The 23032-nt window shown below is 44.4% G+C and overlaps 1 protein-coding gene across 2 annotated transcripts in view; it reads right to left on the bottom strand.

The window, feature by feature from the left end:
• GRK5 (G protein-coupled receptor kinase 5) overlaps window positions 1-16247 on the bottom strand; it is a 148717-nt gene extending 132470 nt beyond the window's left edge. Inside the window, exon 1 of one of the 2 annotated variants that reach the window (XM_014886765.2) lies at window positions 15996-16247. In XM_014886765.2, coding sequence (XP_014742251.1) covers window positions 15996-16047 — 52 coding nt within the window. In that variant the 5' untranslated portion in view covers window positions 16048-16247. The remainder of the gene's footprint in view (window positions 1-15995) is intronic. The other variant, XM_014886766.2, reaches the window with a different exon arrangement.
• Window positions 16248-23032: the final 6785 nt, after the last annotated feature.

Genomic DNA, 23032 nt, shown 5'->3' with positions numbered 1-23032 from the left:
TAGATATCAGAGTGGCATTAATCATGACTCCTCTATAAGATAATGAATGATGACGTGCATTTTAAAAAATTTGCTTACGTGGCACAGCTAATGGAAGAACCAGGCTGAAAAATTAGTCCTAGCAATTAAATAGGGAATCATTCCTGAATAATTAGTGTAAGTTGCTGTAGAATACACTGATCCATGTATTACAAATTACTACAAAACAAATAAAATATGCTGATTTATACACAGAAAATAAAAACCACATGCTGCTCCACAGCACAAGGGAACGTCATGGCATACTGTTTTCCATGTAACAGAGACACCTGCATTAATATTCCTTTATTAGATCCTTAAGTTCAGCTGCTTTACAGAACACAGGTTGCTGGCAGAAGAGATTTTGACCATGAAAGATTAAACAGTTGACTCAGATGCACCAAGTTAACTGGTGGTAGAGACCATTCTCCTGCTCTCCAGCCTCATCTATCATAACTTAAAAGGCAGGGAAAAAACCTTCTATGCCAGTGCTGGGATACACAACTGTGAGTGGTGCTTGGTGGCCTGCCCTGCCCCAGTTTCAGTCTCCTGAGTCCCTTCCTCTTTCCAGGTGCAGGATTTACTCACAGTTTAAAAAATTGCTCACTTTCTAACTGATCCCAGACCTCTCTTAAACAGCTGTGAGTCCCTGATGTGTCTCCTAGGTCTGGAAGTTTCTTGCTCCCAGGGGCTGGATGAAGGGGCCATACCCTGAGCCCTCTCCCCCTGTCCCTTCCCAGGCAGACAGGGAAGGGGGCTGAGCCCCATGGCACTGCACAGCTGGGATGCAGCAGAGGGAAAGTGATTCCCACCACCCAAAAGCCCAGCTAGAGCATCCCCTGAGGGATCTGTACTTCACCCAAAAAGTACTACTATGTCTTCATGAAAAGCCTGTACAGTAAGAGAACAGGCAGACGTAGATAGCCCCAGACAGGAACATTTACAAATGACAGAGTGCTCACCACCACAGGTCACGTCTCATCACTTCTCACCACATTGTAGTGGTTGGTATGTGGGTTACCCTGGCCAGAAAAAGAGCTGCTTGTCAAATAACACTCCTTCACTGCTAAAAACAAGGTCGAGTTGGAGCACAAATTACACTTAGGTCTGTGCCAGTTGTTACAGATCGACATGAAAGCCTAAGCATTTGATTAGGTTTTAAATACTCAGATACCAGACTGGTCAACTGGACTGATTGTTCCCATAGGCAGGTTACTGTATGGACATGAATTACTGGATTCTTACTTTTAGTCTAAAAATAGAGGTTCTGGACCCTGCAAGAATGGCAAAAACAGTAAATTGCAACGGCGAGGAGAAAACTTTAAAAACCCAACAGAATTCACAGAGTTCAGTAAATTTTATTTGTGATTTTTGTGCTTAGCCCATTGATATAAAGTGATTGCTAATATTCTTGCAGAAGCAGTAAGCTGAGCCTTTGGCTTACTTCTCAAAAGTTAAAGGAATTGGCACCAAATATGCTTTCAGGTGCTTTTTAGCTTATAAGAAAAAAAAGACACTCATAGTCAGTGGGTTCAATGGAAAATGATGGTGACTTTGCCATGTTCCATTAATAAAAATACATATCATTGAGCTTGAATTGAGTCTGTGCCTCCTGCCCAAATTTTGAGGCTTCCTTCTCTTGAAAGAAAACACATATACACTTCATGTAGAAGATCAAGACAGTGGCATAAGACAGGAGCTGGTGGAAAGATCAACGCAGAGCTTTGTCAAGCCAAAGAAAGCTTCTCTGTCATACTGAAAATAATGAATAAAAACTACAAGACCTGAGGTTATAGAAGAGAAGGGGGAAGGGATTCCCCTTCTCTCAAATCAAACATGAACTATAGCACCAAACTAAGCATTAAGCACAATCAGAAATGGGGAAGACTTAGTACCTCACACCAAGGAGTATTTCTAGACTGCTAAATGCTGAAATAAGTAGGCAGAAAAGCAGAGGCATGTCAGTTGTGTCTCCTTTTGGATTGTTTCTACTGTCTGCAGCAAGTGTATCAAGCAGGATTTGTGGTGTGGGTGATGGCTTAAGAGGGAAGAGATTAATATTTTATACAGCAGAAGTGTCATGAAGCTGTTCCAAAGCATGGACAAAGCACGCAAACAAAAATGCAACTGTGGCCTCTGTCAGAATCTATTTAAAAATCTATTTAAGAGCTAAATCTGTACCCACTGAATAGTTTCAGCGAATGCAGTGGCATTATTCTCAGGCTAAGACAAAGAGTATAAGATTCTAGTTGTAAAATTAATAGCTGTGTTTACAAGGTCTTTAAGATGCTGCCTATTTTTACTCAGTGAATCATTGCCCTTCTTTACAAAGTATATTTCATTAATCTTAGCAATGCACTCAAATCTCAGTGGAGTTGCTCTGCTTACATACCAAATCCAACGTTCTAGGTCTAAACTATTTGTCACAGTATTTAACTTTAATAAAATCTGTATTTATTGGAAGATACCGTTTCCTCACATTCTCTTAAATCAAAACAACTGATTCCTGTCAAGCTACTTCTCTCCCTCTTCCCCCTCCCAAGAGGAAAACAGTAAGATTTATAAAGAGCAAAATTCACTCCTGTGCAAAACTTAGCTTTATCCTCCAGCTAAACATCATCTACTAAGATCAAATGAAACTTCATCTGCAATGAGATATTAGAGGAGCTAAGACATCACTTGTGTTTTTTTAAACACAGTCATTGTGATTTGCAATCAGTCCAGATGAAAAGATAACAGTAATAGTGCCCATTTATGTTAGAGAAGCATCTGCAAATCTCATCACCTTTTTAATGAAACAAGCAAAACCTCCATAAAAAACAATCTTCCCACAATTATCTGCTGGAATTAAGCATCAGGCCCTCTAACTACTTACACAAAATGTGATTTTTTTCAATGCAAGAAGGCAAGAGCCAGGAATGTGAAGAATTTACTCTCACCGATGAGCAACTGCTCAAACTGCCTCTGTCAACACATTGTTCACCTTATGGGACTTATGTGTCTGAAACTTATTACCTGCTTCAGTGTTTATAAAATGGCACCTTCAGCTGGCACCTGCACTGGCAGGTTCACACAGGCACCATTTCTACATTCCCCCTTTCAGAATCTGATGCTGCATCCAAGATCTGAGCAATACCAGCGAGCACAGAGATGAGCAAAGAGCAGAGGTCAAAGCTTTGCTGCCTGCCCTTCTTGGTATCTGGCTCTAGAAACAAGCCAGACCTCTCACATTTACCTCTTCCCTGCACAGAATGCACATTTTAAGAGTTTAATATCCAGTGGTTAATTCCCTATTTTAATTTCTTCTCAGTTCATTGTATCTAAAAGCTGAAATATATATATTTTAAAAATCACTAAGAATTTTTTAAATTTAGGCCAGGGACTCTGAACAAAAGCATGCTCTGTCCTCACCTTGTAAAATATTTCTGGGCTTCTAAACAAGCTTCATGCCTTCACACAGCTGGTAAACGTTTGCTCAAAAATATATTCCAACAATCCCTTTGAAACAGATTTGTAACATATAGACTTGAACTTTGTCTTGGAAGCGTCATTTACACAGCACACCCATACGTTTTAAAAAGCTGCCTTCTACTTATTTCACTCTTTGCAATTACCAGTTTGTTTATATCAACCACCACACGAAGGTCTTGGAGAGGTCACTAATAAATAATAAATTTCCCTATCTGCTTTCCCAGCAATGCTGACAGAGCCAGACTTTACTTCCTTCACTTGCCTCCATGAACAATCCCAGTGTCGTGATATTAATCAGGCCATAAGCTGCTAAGAAGCAAGGATAAATTATTAGCAACCTGAAATGCTGGCAAGGTTAAACATTAACATGTTGGAATTATTACAGCATTACTTTTAGGCAAGCTCTGTGCAGTGCAGGCTCCTACCTGTGCCACCTCCACAGCCCTTCGTGGCCTCTGGTATTTATGATACACAAAAAAGAGAGATGTGTTCCCCATGAGAGCTGGAGGCAAACAGCATCCCAAAAAAGGAAGAGAAAACAATATGCTGAATCCATCAAAGATTGTTACTTCATACACTTTTCACAGCCAAATAAACATTCTGCAGCTGGAGGTCTGCATGAGCCAGAATAACAAATGTCCCAAGACCTGCTAGAGATTTTGGATTAGGCTGTCTGATAAAAGAGGTTGATCCTGTGCATGCATGCATGGACAGAGGCAAATATTTAGTGTACAAGTCATGAAGAATAATTACCTGAAAACACCTTTCATTTTGTTTGGGTGTTTCTTTTGGTTTTTTGGGGGTTTTTTTTTGTGCCCATGATTGGCAGGGTTTGGGTTGGGTTCATTTTTCAGTGTGGTGAGGCCAGTGGCCCACTGGCAGGTATCACACTCCTCTGGGGCATTAGGAGTGATCACTGACCTTATAACAGCCTCAGAGATTTGATGGGTACATTTCACAGTGCTCATTTTAAGGGTGTTCACCTTGGACCTTGTCCCTCAGCCCTTGGTGCAACCCTCATTTCTTTGCCAATCTCCAGTTGTCTCAGGAATGGCTCCTTCAAACACTGCCATCAGCTGGCAAATTCCTACATTTCTCATTCCCTTTTCCTCCCCACCTCTGGAAGAAGTTGGCTGTACTCAGAGCTGCCTGGGCAGGTGGATTTTGACACTTTTGAATAGTGATTTTCTTGGCAGTTGCCTTCCCAACAATTGTTAAGAAACTAAACTGTTTCTGGAGAGGGGACCCTGCTGTGAGTCAGTAGCAGTTGACAAGATGGAAAATCAGGGATAAGAATTTGACAGTGGAGCAGGGCTGCTCACAGGGTGCCACACAGATCTGCAACAGGACTCAGACTATTCAGTGTATTTATAAATGGTCTGGAAAAGAGATAAATAACAAGATGGCATCTGCTGCCAAGATGAATTTCTTCAGGACAGTTGTAACAAAAACAGCCTGCAAAGAGTTCCAGGAGTATTTTGCAGTACTAAATCATTTAAAAATTAGGAGAAAAAAAAGCTATATTCTGTGTCAGCACAGTATTGCTCATGAAGGAAAACTACTCTTGCCATATCCACCAAACAATGGGCTCCAAATTAAACATTGCAACTCAGGAGACAAATTTCTGAGGTTACCATCAATAGGCCTAGTAATGAATACTTGTGGCAGTGGGGAGAAAACACAAACACACAGGAAGTTAAAATGGTGACAAGTAGAAAGTACAACGTGGTCAGCATCACTGTGCCACTGCCCACAGTGCACACCAGTGCCAGGTAGTTTTGGTCACCCAATTCAAAAAAGGACACAGAATTGGAAGATGCAAAGGGACAGAGATGACAGACTTGGACCTCTCAGCCTGGAGATACACTATTTATTAGAGGATGTGATAAAAGGTCATAGAATCATGGACGGTATAATATAAATTGCAGAAGCAATGAAATCAAGATGTCAAAGAAAGTAAAAACCAAACTAACGCAGCAAAAACCCAGAAATATTTGATTGATTTGTAGATAATTCCCTTTCTTCCCCCTCCAAGACACTTCCATGTCTTCACAATGACTGCTTTCTGAGGCTGCCAAAACATAAGTCATGCATTGACCAAGTCCCTCGTGAAGGACACATGTGGAGAAGCCTGCATGCTTTTGTTACATGATGGAACTCATCACCACAGAAAGCTGCTCAGGCCAAAAGCAGAAATGTGATCCAAAAAATGGATTAAATAAATTCACAAAGGATAGATCCCTCTGTGAAGTCCCACAGGGTAAAACTACCTTCTGCTCACTGAGTTCCTCAAATGGGAGGCTGAAAAAATCAGCCCGAGGAGGAGGGATTGTGATATCCACGCCCTTCCACAGGCACCTGCTGCTATTCAGTGTCCATCAGTGACATGTGACAAGAAGATTTACTTCAAATGCTTTTCTATTCTATCACCAGCTCTCCCAACCAGAGTGATAAAATTTTGTGGGTTTTTTTCATTCCTGAACCATTCCTGTCTCTCATCCAGCAAAGAGTGAAAGGAGATGCACTCTAAACACACAAGGCTTCCAGGACAGGTGTATGGTGACCCTGAGAAAACCTTACATCATATGTAAATCATCTGGATAGTTCTTCCCAAAACTCTGCTGCTGCTGAAATAAACAAAGCACAAACTTTCCCAGATGTGTGCTCATGAGGAATTCTCACTCAACGTATGATTTATAATTTGGCATCCTCAGCAAACACAAAACTATGATTCAAAGATGGAATGTAGATGTGGAATTGCTAAGGAGGGAGATAGAAAGGGTTTATTCATAGATTAGTCCAAACTCCTGTATTTGTAAGCTTTTTCACAGCTTCCAAATGTTGCACTGGGCAACTATCCTTCCACTCATAGTAAGACTGAGTGTCCAGATTCCCTTAATTTTCCATAACTGATACCAAGTAAAATTTCCTCTGCAAAACTTGCATGGTGAGCAGTTACATTTTTGTGCAACACAAGAGGAGAAGCACGTTGTTCCACCGATGTCTGCAGGAGAAAGGTTTGCTGTGCAAGTAGCAAGATCATCCCTGCAAAAAGCAATCCTATTGATTTCCAGAGTGCTTTCCACTAAAACCTCTCCTCCTTCATAGAGACCCAGAGCACTGGGAAAATAAAGAAACCAAGTCTGTAACAACCAAAACTGAAAAAGATGGAAGAGAGAACATTGGCTGAAAGAGATTGCCAATATAACCTTCATCTCCAGAAGAAACAAAATCTGACCTAAGAGGGAAGAGGAAATCAGCAGAAAGCTAAGGACAAGCATTAAACACCAGTATGAATTAATATATATCTACATATATCTATATCTTCCACAGATATTGTGGCAACCTTGGCTAAATGATGATTTAGCCTGGAATCCATTCTTTCCAACTCATCTGCTTGTTGAAGGTGTCAGCTCCCTTGCACTGCCTACAGCAATATTTTGATGGAGTTGTCACAGAGGATTCGCTGGTGCTGTTTTCACTTGGCATCATTGACATCTTCCCTTTGTTTCTGAATCTCCTCTTCTTCCAGCTGCATTTCTCTCCTTTTCTAACCTTTTTTTCCCCCACAAGATGAGATCCTCCATCAGTGCCTTCTGCAGATGCTGCCAAGTGAGCAGCAGTGTAACGTTACAGAATTTCCCCATTCTCCTGGCAGGTAGGCCCTTTCCTGGGACACACGAGATAAAATTGAGGGAGAGCTCTGAGGCAGGCAGAGTCTAAAGATTTCTATGTAAATAAAGATTTCCTATAGAGCCATGAAGGTCTCTCATAACACATGCATGGAGAGGAAAAAAAAAAGAACAGTTTCAGTCATTTTAGACAGGAGCCTTGTCACGCAGACTAAACACTGACCAAAGAGCAACCAAGGATAATAGGAGTGTGTAAATACATAAAGCCTTACATGTGGCCGGGAAACTGACATTTAATCCAAACTAATTAAATGTGTTTTAAACAGTACATCAAAAACTTCTCAAATTCAAAGGTGGTGTCAGAAACAAAAGACAGGGAAAATAAACTAGACAGGGATGTGGGAAGGACAAAATATGAGAATTTTAGTCTAAAAATGTTTCGACTACTTCAACAGGGAGAGGAAATAAAATCATCCAAATTTATTCACTGGGAGAATGATGCTAGGAAAAAGAGATGGGTTCAGGAGCACTGGGAACCAGCAAACAGCATCCAAAAAGTCATCATTCTCCACACCCACACAAGGTAAAGATTGGCTCTTCAAGTAGTGAAGCAAAAGAGGTATTGTATGAAAAATACGGTAACTTCTACAACTTGCAACATAACCTCAGCCTACGAGGAAAAGCCAGGCTCATAGTGAAATCATGCATTCAATGGGACCCAAGAGAATACTCAACCAAGGCAAAAAATAGCTGCTCCAGCTTATTAACCACCTCCCCAGCATCCAACAACAGGGAGCTCCACCAGCGATCCCAGTGGGAGAAACTGCTCAGAAATCCCCTGATGAGACCCCCTGTGCTCCTGCCCACCACAGAAGCTGTGCTGGCTGGGTTTGAGGTGGGGCAGGGTGAGGAGCAGGCTCCCTGCGTGGCCAACCTGTCCCTCAGCAGGAGGAACCCAATGCCAGGAGGGAACTCAGACTCAGGGCTGGATGCACAAAATCTCGGCTGGGCCATCCAAGCTGACAGGCTGGAAGAAGGAAAGAACAAATCCTGTTCAACTTGGCAAGACCATAACTGGTGAGGGACAGAATGTACCTGCAAAAATGAAAGCTGTACAAAAGGGACTGCATGAGTAAAGGAGATGGCAGTAAGGGAAATGCAACCAAAAAAAAAAAAAAATCAAGATTTCTTGGGCTCATTAAAAAAAAAATCTAGAGAGACAGACCCATAAATGGAGTCATTTTTATACCAAAATGTTTCATACCTTAAAAAGTACATGGCAGACCAGGGACAAGATGATGTAGTAGGCCTTTCCCAATGGCTTCCAGTGGTTTCCCTTTAGCTCTATCCATGTTTTTACTGCCTGGAACAGCTCTGCTGCAGTGAGAACTGGCTGATCCCTGAGCACAAACAAGCTGCATTTCCAACCAGCAGGCAGTGCCCATGAAGTCCATGGGACTACTCATGCATAGCAAGCACATCCCTAGGTGCCAGAAATGATGGATACAGACATTTTTCAGCTTTGGCTGTACCACCAAAAACTTATCTGTGAATAACTATTCTCATCCTGGAACACAGACCACCCTTCCTTCACTATTTGCATTATTTGTTCCCAGGTCTGAATTGAGGCTCGAGTACCTGGGTGTAATTCTGCTCCTTTCCTGCCCTTCTCCCCTGAATAAATGCTTCTGACAGTTTCTTAACTATATCTGAAAGGACATTATATGAGTTAGAAGCAGCTGAGCCAGTTGAACAGCCTCATCCATCTTTCTCCTCACCTGTGTTTTGCTCCATCCTTTCATTTTTAACAGGCAACTTGGTGCATTTTTTTTTAATTAAGTAAAATACCCATCATCTTTGCAATATTTTCTTTAGATTGTTTACTTTAATTTTGGTTTCCCTACTTAATCTTTTTCACAAAGCCCTATGCATTTTTAAATCTTCCAAGGAAAATAATTACAAAGATAATCCAGCTGAGTGTAATCAAACTGCAGGGTTCTTTATTTTCTTGGCCTTTTAATTTAATTTCACATCCTGTGGTCTTAAAGAAATATTAGGATTATATCATCTTGTTATTGTTTAGATTACATGCCATTAAAAATAGGGGGTAACCAATTCTTTTCATCCCTACCGCCACACAAAAAACTCACACAGCACACAGAATATTTTCAAAATAAAGATGCAGGGGAAGGTCTCAGATGAGCATGAGATAGATCCCTAACTCCCAATTTTCTGTCCAGAACCTGTGCTTATTTGGTTGGATTTTTATAGAAGCACAGTAACTGCTTTGATAAAACAATTTGCTCTTAGAGTTTTTCAGTGCAACAATATGGATCCTGATGTGATATTGTAGCTTTCCCTGGATCAATACAAACCAGAAGTCATCCACAGAGTAACTCTGGCAGAAAACCAGTGTGGAAGAAGAATCAGTCAGCCGAACAACAAAACCACAACTTGTGTCTGTACCCATGCAGGAGGACCCTGCCCCCATCCCAGCAGTCACTTCTGAGGTTTGTGGGGATCAGAACACATCTGAACTGAGTCTGAAGGGGCTTCAGACCCTTCCCTGCAAACATCAAAGTCCTCAGCACAGGTCTCCCTCCTCCGAGCTGGGAAGAGATCATTAGCAGCTCTCAGCTGGCACAGCAGTGCCTGGAAAGGGAGCTCATTTTCCAAGAAGTCAGCCAGGGTGCAGTTGTGGGGTCTTTGTTGTGTATTTTTTCCATGAGTTGTGCTGTCCACAGGTATAAAGGAAAAAGGAAGCAATATCAGCCACCAAACAGGTGTAACATACCCCTAAGGTCTAAAGCAGCAAAGTCAGAGCTGCTGAATTCCTCTTAAGCTGTTTCTCCTTCAAAATGGGGCAGCACATGCCAATCCAAACTCACTGGAGACAAAGGCATGGACAGGCAGGGCTCATCTTGGGGCCCCAGTGTTGGAGACTTTGATTCTGGAGCTGTTTATCACAAAGACATGTGGGTTGGCTTGGTCCACGTGCTGCTGCTCTGGCAACACTCAGCAGAGCATCACTAAAACCACCTCTTTTAGGTGTTTTTGACTAAGTTCTCAGAGTACTCTTAACTAATACAAAAAAAAAAAGAGTCAGAAAGTTATGTCAATATCTTGTATAAGTACTGAAAATTATTTTGTGAGTGGGTAATTTCAGCAACACTAAGTTAAAACCTTCTCAGAAAAAGAACATACTGATAACAGAGACAGGCAGTCTCGTCTTAGATTTATTATTTTGCACTGGAGGAAAGCAATCCCATGAGATTAATGGAGCAGATGTAAGTAGTTCTACTCAAACCTCCACAGTTAACATTTGTACTAAAAGTTTTACTACATAATAGGCTCTCTGTGTTAATAACCTGGCTCACTACTAAATATTTTTTAAATGCCTACAAACCCAACAAGACAGATAGCAATCAGGCCATAACAGTTCCACACAACAACACAGGAAGGAGCATGGTCTCTCTCCAGTGAAACAGCTTGGATGGAAGAGCTCTTGATTTCTCCAGCATTGCCACATCCCCAGTCCATTTCTGCAGACTGGAGAACCCCAGAGTGTCCACCAAGGGCACAACTACAGCTCTACCTTGCTCTGCATAAACCTTGCTATCAAAAAAATAAAAAAAACAGGAAATCTATTTCAAGCCAGTTCTACACACACACATTTGCCCTAAGCCAGGTGTGGCTACAGAACTAATTCTCTTTTCTAAAAGAAAATTTCAAGTGATTCAGACTTATATATTCTTTTCAGAAAGGCCTGAAAAACCCTGTTTTCTGAATTTCCTTGATTAAAATAGAATGAGATAGTCTTGACTCTTCCAGGTACCTTTTTTTCCCAGACATAAATGGTTCCAGGAAACTGATTTTTTAAACTACTGCTTAAAAGCACCCTGTTGCATTTGAAGCAATGGCTAATTCCATTCTTGAAATACTTTTTTTGAAAGCTATTACATTGGTGAGCTTCTCTTGAACTCAAAAAAGAAAACTAAACTGAGACCCCACATGGAACTCTGCTCACAGTGTTTTCCATACAAAGTATTTTGGGTTTACTTCAAGGGATGGAGGACAGGACCTTAGATTCTGCAGTCAGTGCACTGGTTAATGAAGTTGCAATAACCATATTCTCCATGGAGTTTTGGCTGTCACTAGAGCCACCTTCTTTCCTTCAAAATATGCTTTTCATTGTTCTCCTGCCCTTTTTCCAACTGCTCTGCAGCCAAGTTCTTGGAAAGCAATCACACTTCATGTTTAAGATTTATTGCTAGTCTTTTGCCAATACGGACACACACAAATCTCTCCTGTGATCATCCTGCAAAAGCAAGCTAAAAATACAGCAATTTATGAACAGGCACATCTTGCATGTTATATGGCATCAGTGTGCACTCATCAAAAAATTCTGAGAGTATAAAAGGTCGCCCCTTTTGTCTAGGCCAATAGAAGACTCTGCTTGGGTGCCATAAATAAGCTTATTTTAGAATTCCAGACTACCTAAAAAGGGAAAAAAGCATTTGCATTGTGTTTCCGTGGTTGAAGATTTTTTTCCTTTTACATGGTAAACTTTGTGCTTTAGAAACTCTAGGTTTGACAAAAACACAGTTCATCTTCCAAAGTGGCTGCTTTAAAACTAATGACTAAATTAGACATCACAGTTATCATTAAAACTTCAAAGTGGTGAGAATTGTCTGTTTGTTTGTACAAATTTTTAAAGGATTTTGCAATTTCAGAGTCAAGTTGTATTTGTGTTTTGAAATGTGTTTCAGGTTGTCTGAGGAAGCTCGTGCCCACAGAAGCAGCAGGAAATATCAGGGAAGGCTGATCTGGCTAGGAAGGAATGGCTCATGAGGAAGAATATTCAGGTAATTACCATGCCTTGGTCATGCTTCTCAGACCATATTGTTCATTTTTCATACAAACACTGTAGTTTAATTATCAGTCTCTTTGAAAGACTTGTCTTTTATCAGCTTATTGCTTTTGACAGGCAAGGGTAGATTCAAGACTCTGTGGATACAGAAATCTTCTCTGCATTAGGACTGCTGAAGCTCCTCTGAGACCTCGGGAGACTCAGCTCTTGGTCTTGTTTCTGATCATGCCCTCTGTCAAACAACCACAAATTGGGAAAGTGAGCTGGGACTCAGTGCCCCACCTGGACTCGTTGCTGGCAGCGTGGGGGATCTCCAGGACTCATGGCTGGGTGATTCTGTGCCTCAGACACCACTGCTGAGACTCAGGAACAAGCAGCCTGATGAAAAGAAAGGTCAGTGAAATGGTTTTAAACCGATGGAGGGCAGGGTTAGATGGGATATTGGGAAATATTGGGAAGAAATTTCTCCCTGTGAGGGTGGTGAGGCTCTGGCACAGGGTGCCCAGAAAAGCTGTGGCTGCCCCTGGATCCCTGGAAGTGTCCAAGGCCAGGTTGGAAGGGGCTTGGGGCAACCTGTGATGGTGGAAGATGTCCCTGACCATGGCAAGGGGTGGTACTGGAATATCTTTAAGGTCCCTTCCAACCCAACCATTCTATGATTCCATGAAGATCCAGATAAATTTTATCATCTCCTAATCTGGGGTTCTTACTCAACCCAAAATGACTGCAATTGTTATTGTTTTGATTTTCTTTTTATGACTCTCATCTTTCTTGTCTTCCCTTCTTAGCTTTTTCTTCTCCTCAGGCAATACTAGATAGTTCCCAAATACCTATTTGATTCCTATAATTAAACCAGATCTATTTTCTATTCAGTCTGAAAAGGGATTAGCGATTTGTGAAATGGGACTTTGCATTCAAGAAATGAGAAATTATAGTTGAGGAGACAGCATAAATTTACTCCTAATAAATAATGAATGGACTTTCAAATGCAGTAGATCTCCATTCTTACATGTTCAAACTGACTGAGTTCTGAGTATAACAAGTAACTTATGTGTAATTTTGTGTCAAACCCTTCATAATCTGCAAAAATATTAAAATTTCCTGAAATTTATTCACTGCTCAAAATTATTCACTGAAATGCATTTTTTGTATGTGAACCACATTTACTCTTTTTGTTGCTCTAATAAGATTACTCATGTATCACATGGCATCAGTTAATTCTGGGTGTGCTTCTCATTGTGAACATCAGGATTTAAGTGCAAGTATTTGTGTAGCAGTTATAAAACTTGCCCCCTGGTACTTCAGCTAAAAACGCTCACTTTACATCAGGGGTGAAGGAACTTAGGCCAAAAAAAAAAAAAAAAAAAAAAAGGCTGCCAAGGCCAGAGCAAAAGAGTTGCAAAATTTAAACCAATATTTGCTATAAAACATTTGTGGTGGCCACTCAGCCCTACTTCTGACTCCCTCCAACGTCCTCACTGCTGGATTTCACTGCAGCTCTACCTAAACCTCTCCTGGACATTCCCTTTGCTACTGAGAGTAGGTTTGTGTTCCCCTTGAAATCCTGACAAAACTTCTGCCTTTACTAACATTTGCAGAGTGGATCCCATCATTTTTCCATGTTTCTTCTCCTAAGATTAAGGACCACATTGCAGGCACCAGCCAGCATGTGATTGAGCTAATACAGCTTTTAATTTTGACTCCACAAGTGGAAACACACAGGCACGTACTTGGCTTAGGCTACACGTTCACCCAGCTAAATCTATTGATGGAGTCTGCAGTACCTGGAACAAACTTCTTTTCAGATACCATAATCTTCAATATATTAACTTGCTTTTACTCTTGGTCTTACATATGCTGTCTGCCTTCATCTGCAATGAAAGTCACCTCCATTACTCGCTGCAAATTTTAAAACAACTTTGCTCACAGCACCTTGCAACAATAACTAAAGCGTGGCAACTTATCTCATACAGCAATAATACTTGTGGCTCTGGTGTCAGGTACATCACTTGCCCTTTGCTCTTCATTTAAAAAAATTTCATATCCCCTCCAAAAAAGAAAAAAAATAAAAAAAAAAAAAAATTCGAAAGGCTTTAAATTAGCACCAGGCCTCGAAAAAAATGTTGTTGGAGGTTCATACATGGTTTAAAGAACAAGTTGGAATGTAGTTTAGAGGAAATCTTGATAAATTTCTGCCATTTGGATTATAGCTAACAGCTTCTTGAATACAACTCTAACACAATAAAGCAACATGACTGTAACCATCTTCCTGAGAATGGCAGAAAAGGACCATAAAACCGAGTGGCACATTTAAAATTACTTGCAAAATATCAGCTCTCTGTAAACAACACACAGTAACTGTAATTAATACCAGTCCTTTAAAGTATTCCTAAAGTCTACTGAAATCTAAACCAGCATTGTATGACTGGTAGCAACAACTGCATCCTAAATAACATTAAAAATGACAACAGAAAATAAAAGATCTCCATCAAAAGTCAAAAAGTTAAAATTCACTAATCTGCTGAATGGGATGACACCTTTGCCCTTATTATTTGTAAACCTTTTTTGGGAGGATCTCAGGACTTTACTCTTTAGCTAAGCCTCAAAAGTTCAACAGCCTGTGAGTTATATAAACAGTATTTTACAATCTGAGTTATTTTCCCAGCAAAAAGATCGCTCCAGGGGTGGACTATTTGAATGATCTCGCTTACAAAATGAACGCTGCTTTAGTCGTAGTTCCAGAGCTTCAGAGGGGCCGAAGCTGAAGCCCACCCAAGCGGTGCCCAGCCTCGCTCGCAGGCAGCTCCAGCGCTTCGGCGGACAGTGGAGAACGGGGCTGGCTGCAGGTTGTACCGCACCTAAAAACGCCTGGTCCAGCAAGTGCTTTCAGGGAAGAAACTCTGAGCAAGGGCTTGGAAAAATGCCTTATTTTAAGCAGCAAGCAAGTAAATAAACACAAACATAGAAATGGGCTGGAGCAGACAGAAGGCGATCGCGTCTTGGCAGCGCTGCCGCAGCCGTAAGACGTGTTGCTTGTGCGTGGCGCTCCCGCTCCAGCCGGAGGGATGCTCCGGGCGGACGGGGCTGTGCGGGGAGCCCCGAGCCCCGCCGTGCCCAGCGCCCCGCAGCCGCGGGAGGATTTCCGCCAGCGCGGGCAGAGGAAACCGCGTCCGCTCCCGACGGGGGGAAAGCAAGCCCGGGGAGCCCGATCCACCGGTGGTTGTCGGGGTTCGGCTCTGTCGGGGTCGGGACGGGGATGCTGCCGGGTCCGCCGCAGCCGGTAGTCGAGCCTCTTTTCAGGGCTCCCCGCGCCGAGCAGCGGCGGCTCCGCGCCGGCGGCTCCGACATCGCCCGGAGCATCCCCGGTGGCCGAGCGCGGCGGCGGCCGCGGGGACAGCCCCCGCTCGGAGACCCCCGCGCCACCCGCGGGCGGGGACGGAGCCCCCAGCCCCTCTGTCCGGCTCCGGCTGGGGACAAACACGCTCTCAACAATGGGCATGTTTGCAGCAACATGATCTCACCTAATAACGCCGAATAAGGCAATGACTGTACGGGGAAGCGATACGATCCTGCCGGTCTCACCACACGGCGCGGAAAGCTATTTGCAGATTTGCTAAGCCCTTTTGAATGAATGCATCTGCAGCTGACCTTTAACAATAGACGCTGAAATAGCACAATCTGTGGGACCAGATTTGAGGGGGGGAGGCGGGAAGGGGGAAGGAAGAGATGGGTGAATATTGTAATCTCTGCAATCTCATTCACTTCCTTTCCCAAACCCCCGCGCACAGGGAAAAAACAGCGGTATTTTCATTTTCACCGGGGCTCTGTCTCCAACAAGCCGTTTCCAACCCCGGCACAGCCACATGGCACCCCGACAGCCGCCGCCGGCGGGACCGGCGCGCATCCCCACCGGCGCCCGCCCGCATCCCGCGGGCATCGCTCCGCGGAGGGGCGACTGCGACAAGGATGCTCCAGCCCCCTCTCCCCTCCCGCCGCTCTCTCACCTTCCCTGGCTTTCAGCAAAACGGTGTTGGCAACGATGTTTTCCAGCTCCATTGACGAGCTCGGGCAGCGCAGGCAGCGGCACTGCAGCAGGACGTCACTCCGAGTGCGGAGTCTCCGGGCGACCACCCGCCTCCTGCCCCTAGCGCGTTGTCCCCCCGCGCATCATCCCCGCCTGCCTTGCCCGCTCCCCCGCGCTCCCCGGGCGGAGGCGGCGCTCCCCGCACTGCCTGCTCCGCCGCGCCCCGCTACTCCATCCTCCGCCCCGCCGGCTCCCCCGGTGGTTTGAGGGCTCGGGCGCTCCTGCCTCCCTCCCCGGGGGTGTGGCACCGCGGAGCGGCCCCGCAGCCCCGCGCAGGCGCCGGCCCCGCCGGGCTGGGCACGCCGGGACGTGTAGTCCTGCAGCGGCTCCGCCGCACCTGGCGCCGGCTCCGCAGCCGCGCAGGGTCCCCGGCAAGGGACGGCCGCTGTCCGCCTCGGGGAGGGGGAGAGCACAGGCAGGGGCACGGGCAGGGACCGGCCAGAGCGTCCCCGGTGGTGGGATGGGTGTTCGCCGCCGGGGATGCGCGGGGCGATGCGCGGGGCTCCCGCCGTCCTGGCCCCGGTGCAGCCCTGGAGCGGCGCTCCATCCCCGGGCTCCCCTTGTCCGGTCCGCGGTCCCCAGGGCTCCCTGGCCCGGCTCTTGGCGTTCGTCACCCTCCCGCAGGTGCCCACACAGGTGGGAAGGGGTCGCCGACACCCGGCAGGCGTCTTCCCCCCCGCCCCTCTCGGGTTGTCAAAAGCCCCCTAAGGAAGAACCCGAGGGAATCCCATCTCTTCTGTCACACCATTGTTTTCACCTTGTAAGGAGCTGTGTGAGGCATCAGCCACTTGTGGAAAGTTTGCGAATTTTTAGCGCTAGATTGCAACATAAACTCTCTCCTGTCTACATAGGACAGATGCTCATGTCAGCATGATTCTGATTTTCCTAGCAACGGGGTAGATCGATTCATCAGGTCAAGCAATGAAAGAGGAATAAAAACGACCCATTACTCCCACTGACACTCTTCCCCATCTGTATTTGCATTGATTAAATCCACATGAAGTAAATGAAATTAACATGCACCTTCTTGTAAGTGGAGCATAGACATTACTTTCTTCTTCTTTTTTTTTTTTTTTTTTTTAATTTACCAATTTATTTCTTTCCATAGCCACACAGAAATGACTTGCAATAGCAGAGCTTGCAGACTGCCTAGAACGCATTTTCTGAATATAGGAAATAGATGAGAAATGCATTTAATGAATAATACCTCGGGGGTAAAATTGCTACAATAAATGCCTTTTGTACCTGATTAAGTGTCAAAGGTTTGACCTTTGAAAGTTATTTTGCATAGCAGGTGGCAGTGCTATGTACAGTCTTCCACAGCCTCTCTCCTGTAGCTTCAGAAAAACATTCAGCCTTCGGAGCCTTCCATGTTGTGGTTACTTTCTTTGTAATACAAGTTCTATACAGCAGCAGTTGTGTCTGTAAGTACCGGAAGATTTTTCTCTGATTAAATAATTCTTGAGGGAGAAATTGCTTCCTGGAAACCAGAGCCTTAGCACAGAGATGAGGCTCCTAAGGAGCATCTGCCCTGCTTGTTGTTTGAACTCTTCTGTGCAAGCAGTGATGTAAACAGAGCAGATTATGCTCAGTTCTAAGTGCATTTCACATCCCTGCCCAGCCCCCTACTAATAATCATTATAAGAACAATGCAAACATCTCAATGTGGCTGAGGATGGAAGACAGAACTTTCATTATACAGAATGTTTTTAATGCTACAAGCAACTCCTCTCTTCAGAGGGCAAATGAAGGCATGTGTCTAAGTGCTCATTTTGTGAAGCACCACTCACTGCAGCAGCAGTGGGATATCGCTGTGTCTGCTGCATCCCGGGATGATTCTGGTCAGTGGGGAGGGATTTACCTTCATGGGAGACTCCACAGGGAGCACTGACTGTGTTTGGCGAGTTATTTTCATAGAGGTATCTGAATGAAGAGGGCAGATCTTGAAGAGCTCAAGTATGAGTTGCACTGGAAATCAGCACGTGCACCCAACAGCTCTACTGTTCCTCTTTTATCTAATATCTCTATGTTCCCTCTAGATATGTGGAGTCACCCACAGCATTGCCCTGTGGGGCAAAAGTATGACTCCAGCACGCTGATGTTGTCCTGTATAGTTTCAAATATTTAATTCTTGAAAGGGCAAACCTATTTATCAAAAAGAGTTGCGACAGATCTGCCTGGAGTTTGGAAATCCCACGGAGCTACCTAGTGTTCATGAGCGGCGCAGCTCCGGCGCTCTCCACGATCCTGGCAACCAAAGGCACACTCGGGCAGCCCCCGCAGGAGCGGGGACAGCCAGCCAGCAGCGTGTGCTGCTGCCACACGGGTTATTCCAGCTCAGCTGCGTGGCTTTGCCTTGAAGTGGACCAGAGGCAGCCGCACAACTTAAACGTGGCTGAGAGCAGGGAGTGGGGATATCTGAGCTCTGCTCATGTCTGTCTTAGTTACACGTCTACATGGAGAGCAGCGATTCTGACTCCATGCTTATTGGGAAGAGCAATGGAGAGGGTTTTTTTCAATATTCTTATGTTAACTAACAACCTCCTCCCTGTTTCTAATCAATCTGACTCACTGGCATGTACTAGGACATGGAAGGAGGTGTGTTCACTAGCACTCACTAGCACTACTTTGAAAAACAAAATCAAGGTGATTAGTCCTCACTGCATCTCTTTTCTACTGCATTTTAAAGCCCGATTAAACCCCTGATACAGGTTACACAGACCCGAGATGGATGGCCCCTTTCATGGATGTGGCTCCCCATGTGTTGCCAGAGCAAGTTCCACTGCGCAGAAAATCCATCAGCTGACTTTTGCAAAATCAAAACCAAAACTGCAGCATTTGGGCTCTTACCTAATGACTGCTTCACAGCTCTCAGTATCTTTGTTCTCATGTCAGCTGGAACAACTGGTTCACACAACCAACAAAAAAAAATTAGGAATAGGTAGATTTACTTATATCTATTTTTTCTTGTGGTGATGCAGTCCTTTAATTTCAAATTCTGTCCACACCTGATTTAATGGAACAGTCAGCTTCTCTGTGAGTGACGGAGAAGGAAACAGGAGACCTGTAAATCTGTTCCACTGCTTATCTGACTCTATTCACTCTTGTAAAATGGTGCTGAAATATGTGGACTCAAAGACAGGGTGGCAGGGAAGGAATGCAGGGAAGGAACACAGGTCTCTCTTGCTGGCCTGAAAATATCCTGATTCAACACTTGCTAGGAGAAAAAGGAAAATTTAGTCTGAATCATATGCAGAAGCAACCAATATTGGAAGGGGGAAAAAAAAGGGAGAGGCTACCATAAAAATTTAATATTCTGAAAAATGTGCTTTCTGAGGTGCTTTAAAAATGTGCTTTAAAATTTCCATCTGAAGTCATTCAGGAGAGGCTCCCAAAAATCTAAAAGTGCTGAACATCAGGGTAAAGCAGGGCTGGCAGCCATCTTTCCTTTATGGGAAAAGCGAGGTTTGTAAATGAAACGCCAACACCGAGCGAGACCCAAATGCATCAGTGTAATAGGAACAGGGAAGCAGCGAGGCACAGTGTGATATTCTGAGCCACTCAAGGATGAGTCATCGGCAGGGTGGGCTCGCACAGCTCCAGCCAGAAACACAGCGGCAACACACCCAGTCTGATCCTGCCACCAGAAAAAAACCACTCGGCCTCAGCACGGCCACCTCGGAATGGAAGGGTAAGACCCCGGTGAAGCAGATGTCAGAAAGGCTTTTACCTATACTTATCAATTGGAAACCTTCCCTAACAGCAGCTATCTCCTAAATCCATGTTCTAACACTTAATTAATGCAGTAAAGCCCGTTCATGATTAGTCCTAAGCTAGACTGTGCTTGGAACTGCTTCTGAAACTTCTTGCTATGAACAGGCAAATTTTTTCTCCTGCTTGAGTATCAGCAGGTGGGAGCACACAGGCCTGGGAGAGCATTTGCAGGCAGCTGCAATATTTTCCAGCGCCCCTGTGTGCAAGGACAGAGGCTGCCATCTACCCACAGTCACGGGGTGATGCATCGTGTTGCCTAAGCCAAACTTTTTGCTTTGGTTTAGATAAAAATGCTTACGCCTCTGTTGTTTTTTTTCCATTTCCCAGCCTCTTTTTCAGTTATCTGTTTCCTCAAGGTAGAGGACAAATGATTGTTACAGCATTTGAACACATGGAATAACATAACCTTCTAGAACATTAGCAGATTTTATTTTTAAACAAGCAGACATATGTATCCCATACTCTGCACAGAATTTGCCACTCAGTGATCCACAGCAGCAGTTCTGATTTGGAATTTGCTTATCCTTTTCATCAAGTTTAGAGAGAAACAGCTACTTTTCCTCTAAAATTTTGTTGTGTGAATGGTGATCTTTCAGAGCTCTTTAAAACCTAACATTTACAAAACAATCATGGAAACAATACACAAGCATCATCTAGTATCTTTTATCAACCGATCTTGTAGTTTTTTTACCAGAAAGACATAGTCAACTATTCCCAGATAGGAAAAGAGAGGGACAAAATGGGAGCAGGCAGAGAAGTATCCTAATCAAAAAGAACATTCACATCTCCCAGTATCTATTCAAGTGCCTTATGGGCTACTCTGCACCTTGTATACCAACTTCTCCTTACAGCCTGCTGAAATCCCTGGAGAATCTTTCACCAGCTTCACATCTCAATTTGAATCAGGCTTAAAGACAGCAAAGGAGACAACCAACAAGATTTGGAAAAAGATGTGCATATGGTATCACTTGGTAGATTGAGTTTGAGCTTTGGATGTCAGTAGGAACCAGGTTTAGCAGATGCTCTAGCCTGTGCCAGAGACAGAGATGAGGAAAAATGAATGACTTTTATCAGGTGCACTTTGGCAGTGACAAGGTCCATCTTCAGATTTCAGGGATGCTCATTTTGCAAAAGCAAAATGGAAAATACCCCCCATTAAATGGCAGTAGTTCAAGCTTTTGCACAGAGGTCTGAGAAGCTGAATTATGCTGCCTACATAACAAAGCATGAGCAATATTTCCCCACCTGCAAGCCAAGAGTTTAAACAAAGAGTTTTAAACAAATATAACTTTTCCGGGGATGGGGGAAGGGCATTGGTTTAGAATACATCAACTTAGAAGTTTTGTGAATAATCATCTGTGGATGAGACAGCCATCCTCAGGAAATCCGAGCAACAGCCCTTTTCTGGATGCCACAATGCAGCTCCCACAGCTGAGGGAAAGGAACTTGGCCACCCCGGGCACACAATTTGCTGCCCAGCCCCAGGGCACTGTCTGGACAAGCATGTCTCTGTGACTGAGGGCATGTGCCAGCTTTGAGACACAAATGCAGTCATGCCATCCTGCTCTGCTCTGAAAAGAATCAGCCTAGGTAATGGCTGATGGTTTTGCTGCTCTTCACCTACAGTCACTGCTCCACAGGTGTGCCAGGCTCAGCTTCACTGCTCACTGCTCCACTTGCAGCCCTCAGCAGTGGCACAAACACCTCCCACACCTCTACCCTGGTCACAATCTCCACAATCTTCCCTCTCCTAATCCAAGGCTGCAGACAAGGGCACATCTCAGCTACACTCTACCTGACACACCTTCTAATGTACAAATTGTTTACTTGCTTCCACTTTCATGTTTTGAATACATAATATTATTCTGGCTGCTCTGCTAGGAGTTACGGGGGGTTTTTTTGAGAAGATTTTCAGAGCCACATTTCCAGCTGCCATTGGCTACATCTGGATTAATAAATTCAAGGTGCCAGTGACTGAAATTTGCCATGATGTTAAATGCCCAGAAAGATCTCAGCACACTTTTGGACAACACCAACTAATACTGGCCCAAACAATTCCTAGTCATGGCAGAGAGTTAACACCAGCCAGTTATCAACCCTAACAGGATGGTTGAACAAAATCCTCCCTCTTTTGAAGGCTCAGAGGGTTCACTGTTACAGAGGTGACTGGACCATGCAGATGGATCAGTACCAGGAATAAGTTCAGAAGTGCAGATTTAGCATTCATTGAGTTTATCCCAGGGGTAGCTGACATTGCTCTGGCTGCCTTTGGCTTTGCCCCTTGATGTTGATGGCTGAGCTTATCCTGCTAGCAGAGCCACACTCTTCTCTGGTTTACAAGGTCTGCCCTTTCTAAAATGTCATGGATATTAATAAATATATGAAAGCAGAAATTACTAAAACCCAGAAGAGAAACTGGCTTCAGCTCGGTTTAAGTGTTTAGATGAAGGAACAAAAAGAGAAGCTAGGAGCTGCAAAGATGATGAAGGGCTTTGAGGGGATGCTGTATGATGAGTGGCTGAGGGCACCTGGTGTGTTCAGGTGGAGAAGACTGAGGGGACAAAACATTGCAGTCTACAACTTCTTTGTGAGAGGAAGAAGAGGGACAGACTCTGATCTCTGCTTCGTGGTGATCAGTGACAGGACCGAAGGGAACGGCCTGAAGTTGAGTCAGGGGAGGTTTAGGTTGTGCATTAGAAAAACCACAGGGTTTTAGAAAAAAATAGAGATTGCGTGCTGGAACGAGGTCCCCGGGGAAGTGGGCACAGCACCAGGACTGACAGAGCTCAACAAGTGTTTAGACAATGCTCTCAGGCACATGGTGTGACTCTTGGGGCGTCCTGTGCAGGGCCAGGAGCTGCACTTTGATGACCCTTGTGTATTCCTTCCAACCGAGAATATTCTGTGATTCTGTAGCTATAATCAGAGTGAGTTCAACAAAGTCAGGGTCAATGGTAAGCGTGTCTGTGGAAGGTTTCTGAGCAGAGGCTGGGCTGTGTCACACACAGCAAACATCACCCACCCCTGCGAGGCCCGGGCACAGCGCCGGGGACGTGGCACTGTGGAGCCTCGAGTGCTGTGTCCAGTTCTGGGCCCCGCAGTTCTGCAAGGACATCGAGGTGCTGAAGCGGGTCCAGAGAAGGGAACGGAGCTGGGGAAGGGTCTGGAGCACAAGTCCTGTGA

Source organism: Sturnus vulgaris, chromosome 8, assembly GCF_052056855.1.
Source record: "Sturnus vulgaris isolate bStuVul1 chromosome 8, bStuVul1.hap1, whole genome shotgun sequence".
Taxonomy (NCBI): domain Eukaryota; kingdom Metazoa; phylum Chordata; class Aves; order Passeriformes; family Sturnidae; genus Sturnus; species Sturnus vulgaris.
The sequence above is the reverse complement of the archived record's forward strand: the minus strand, read 5'-3'. Positions and strand labels throughout refer to the sequence as shown.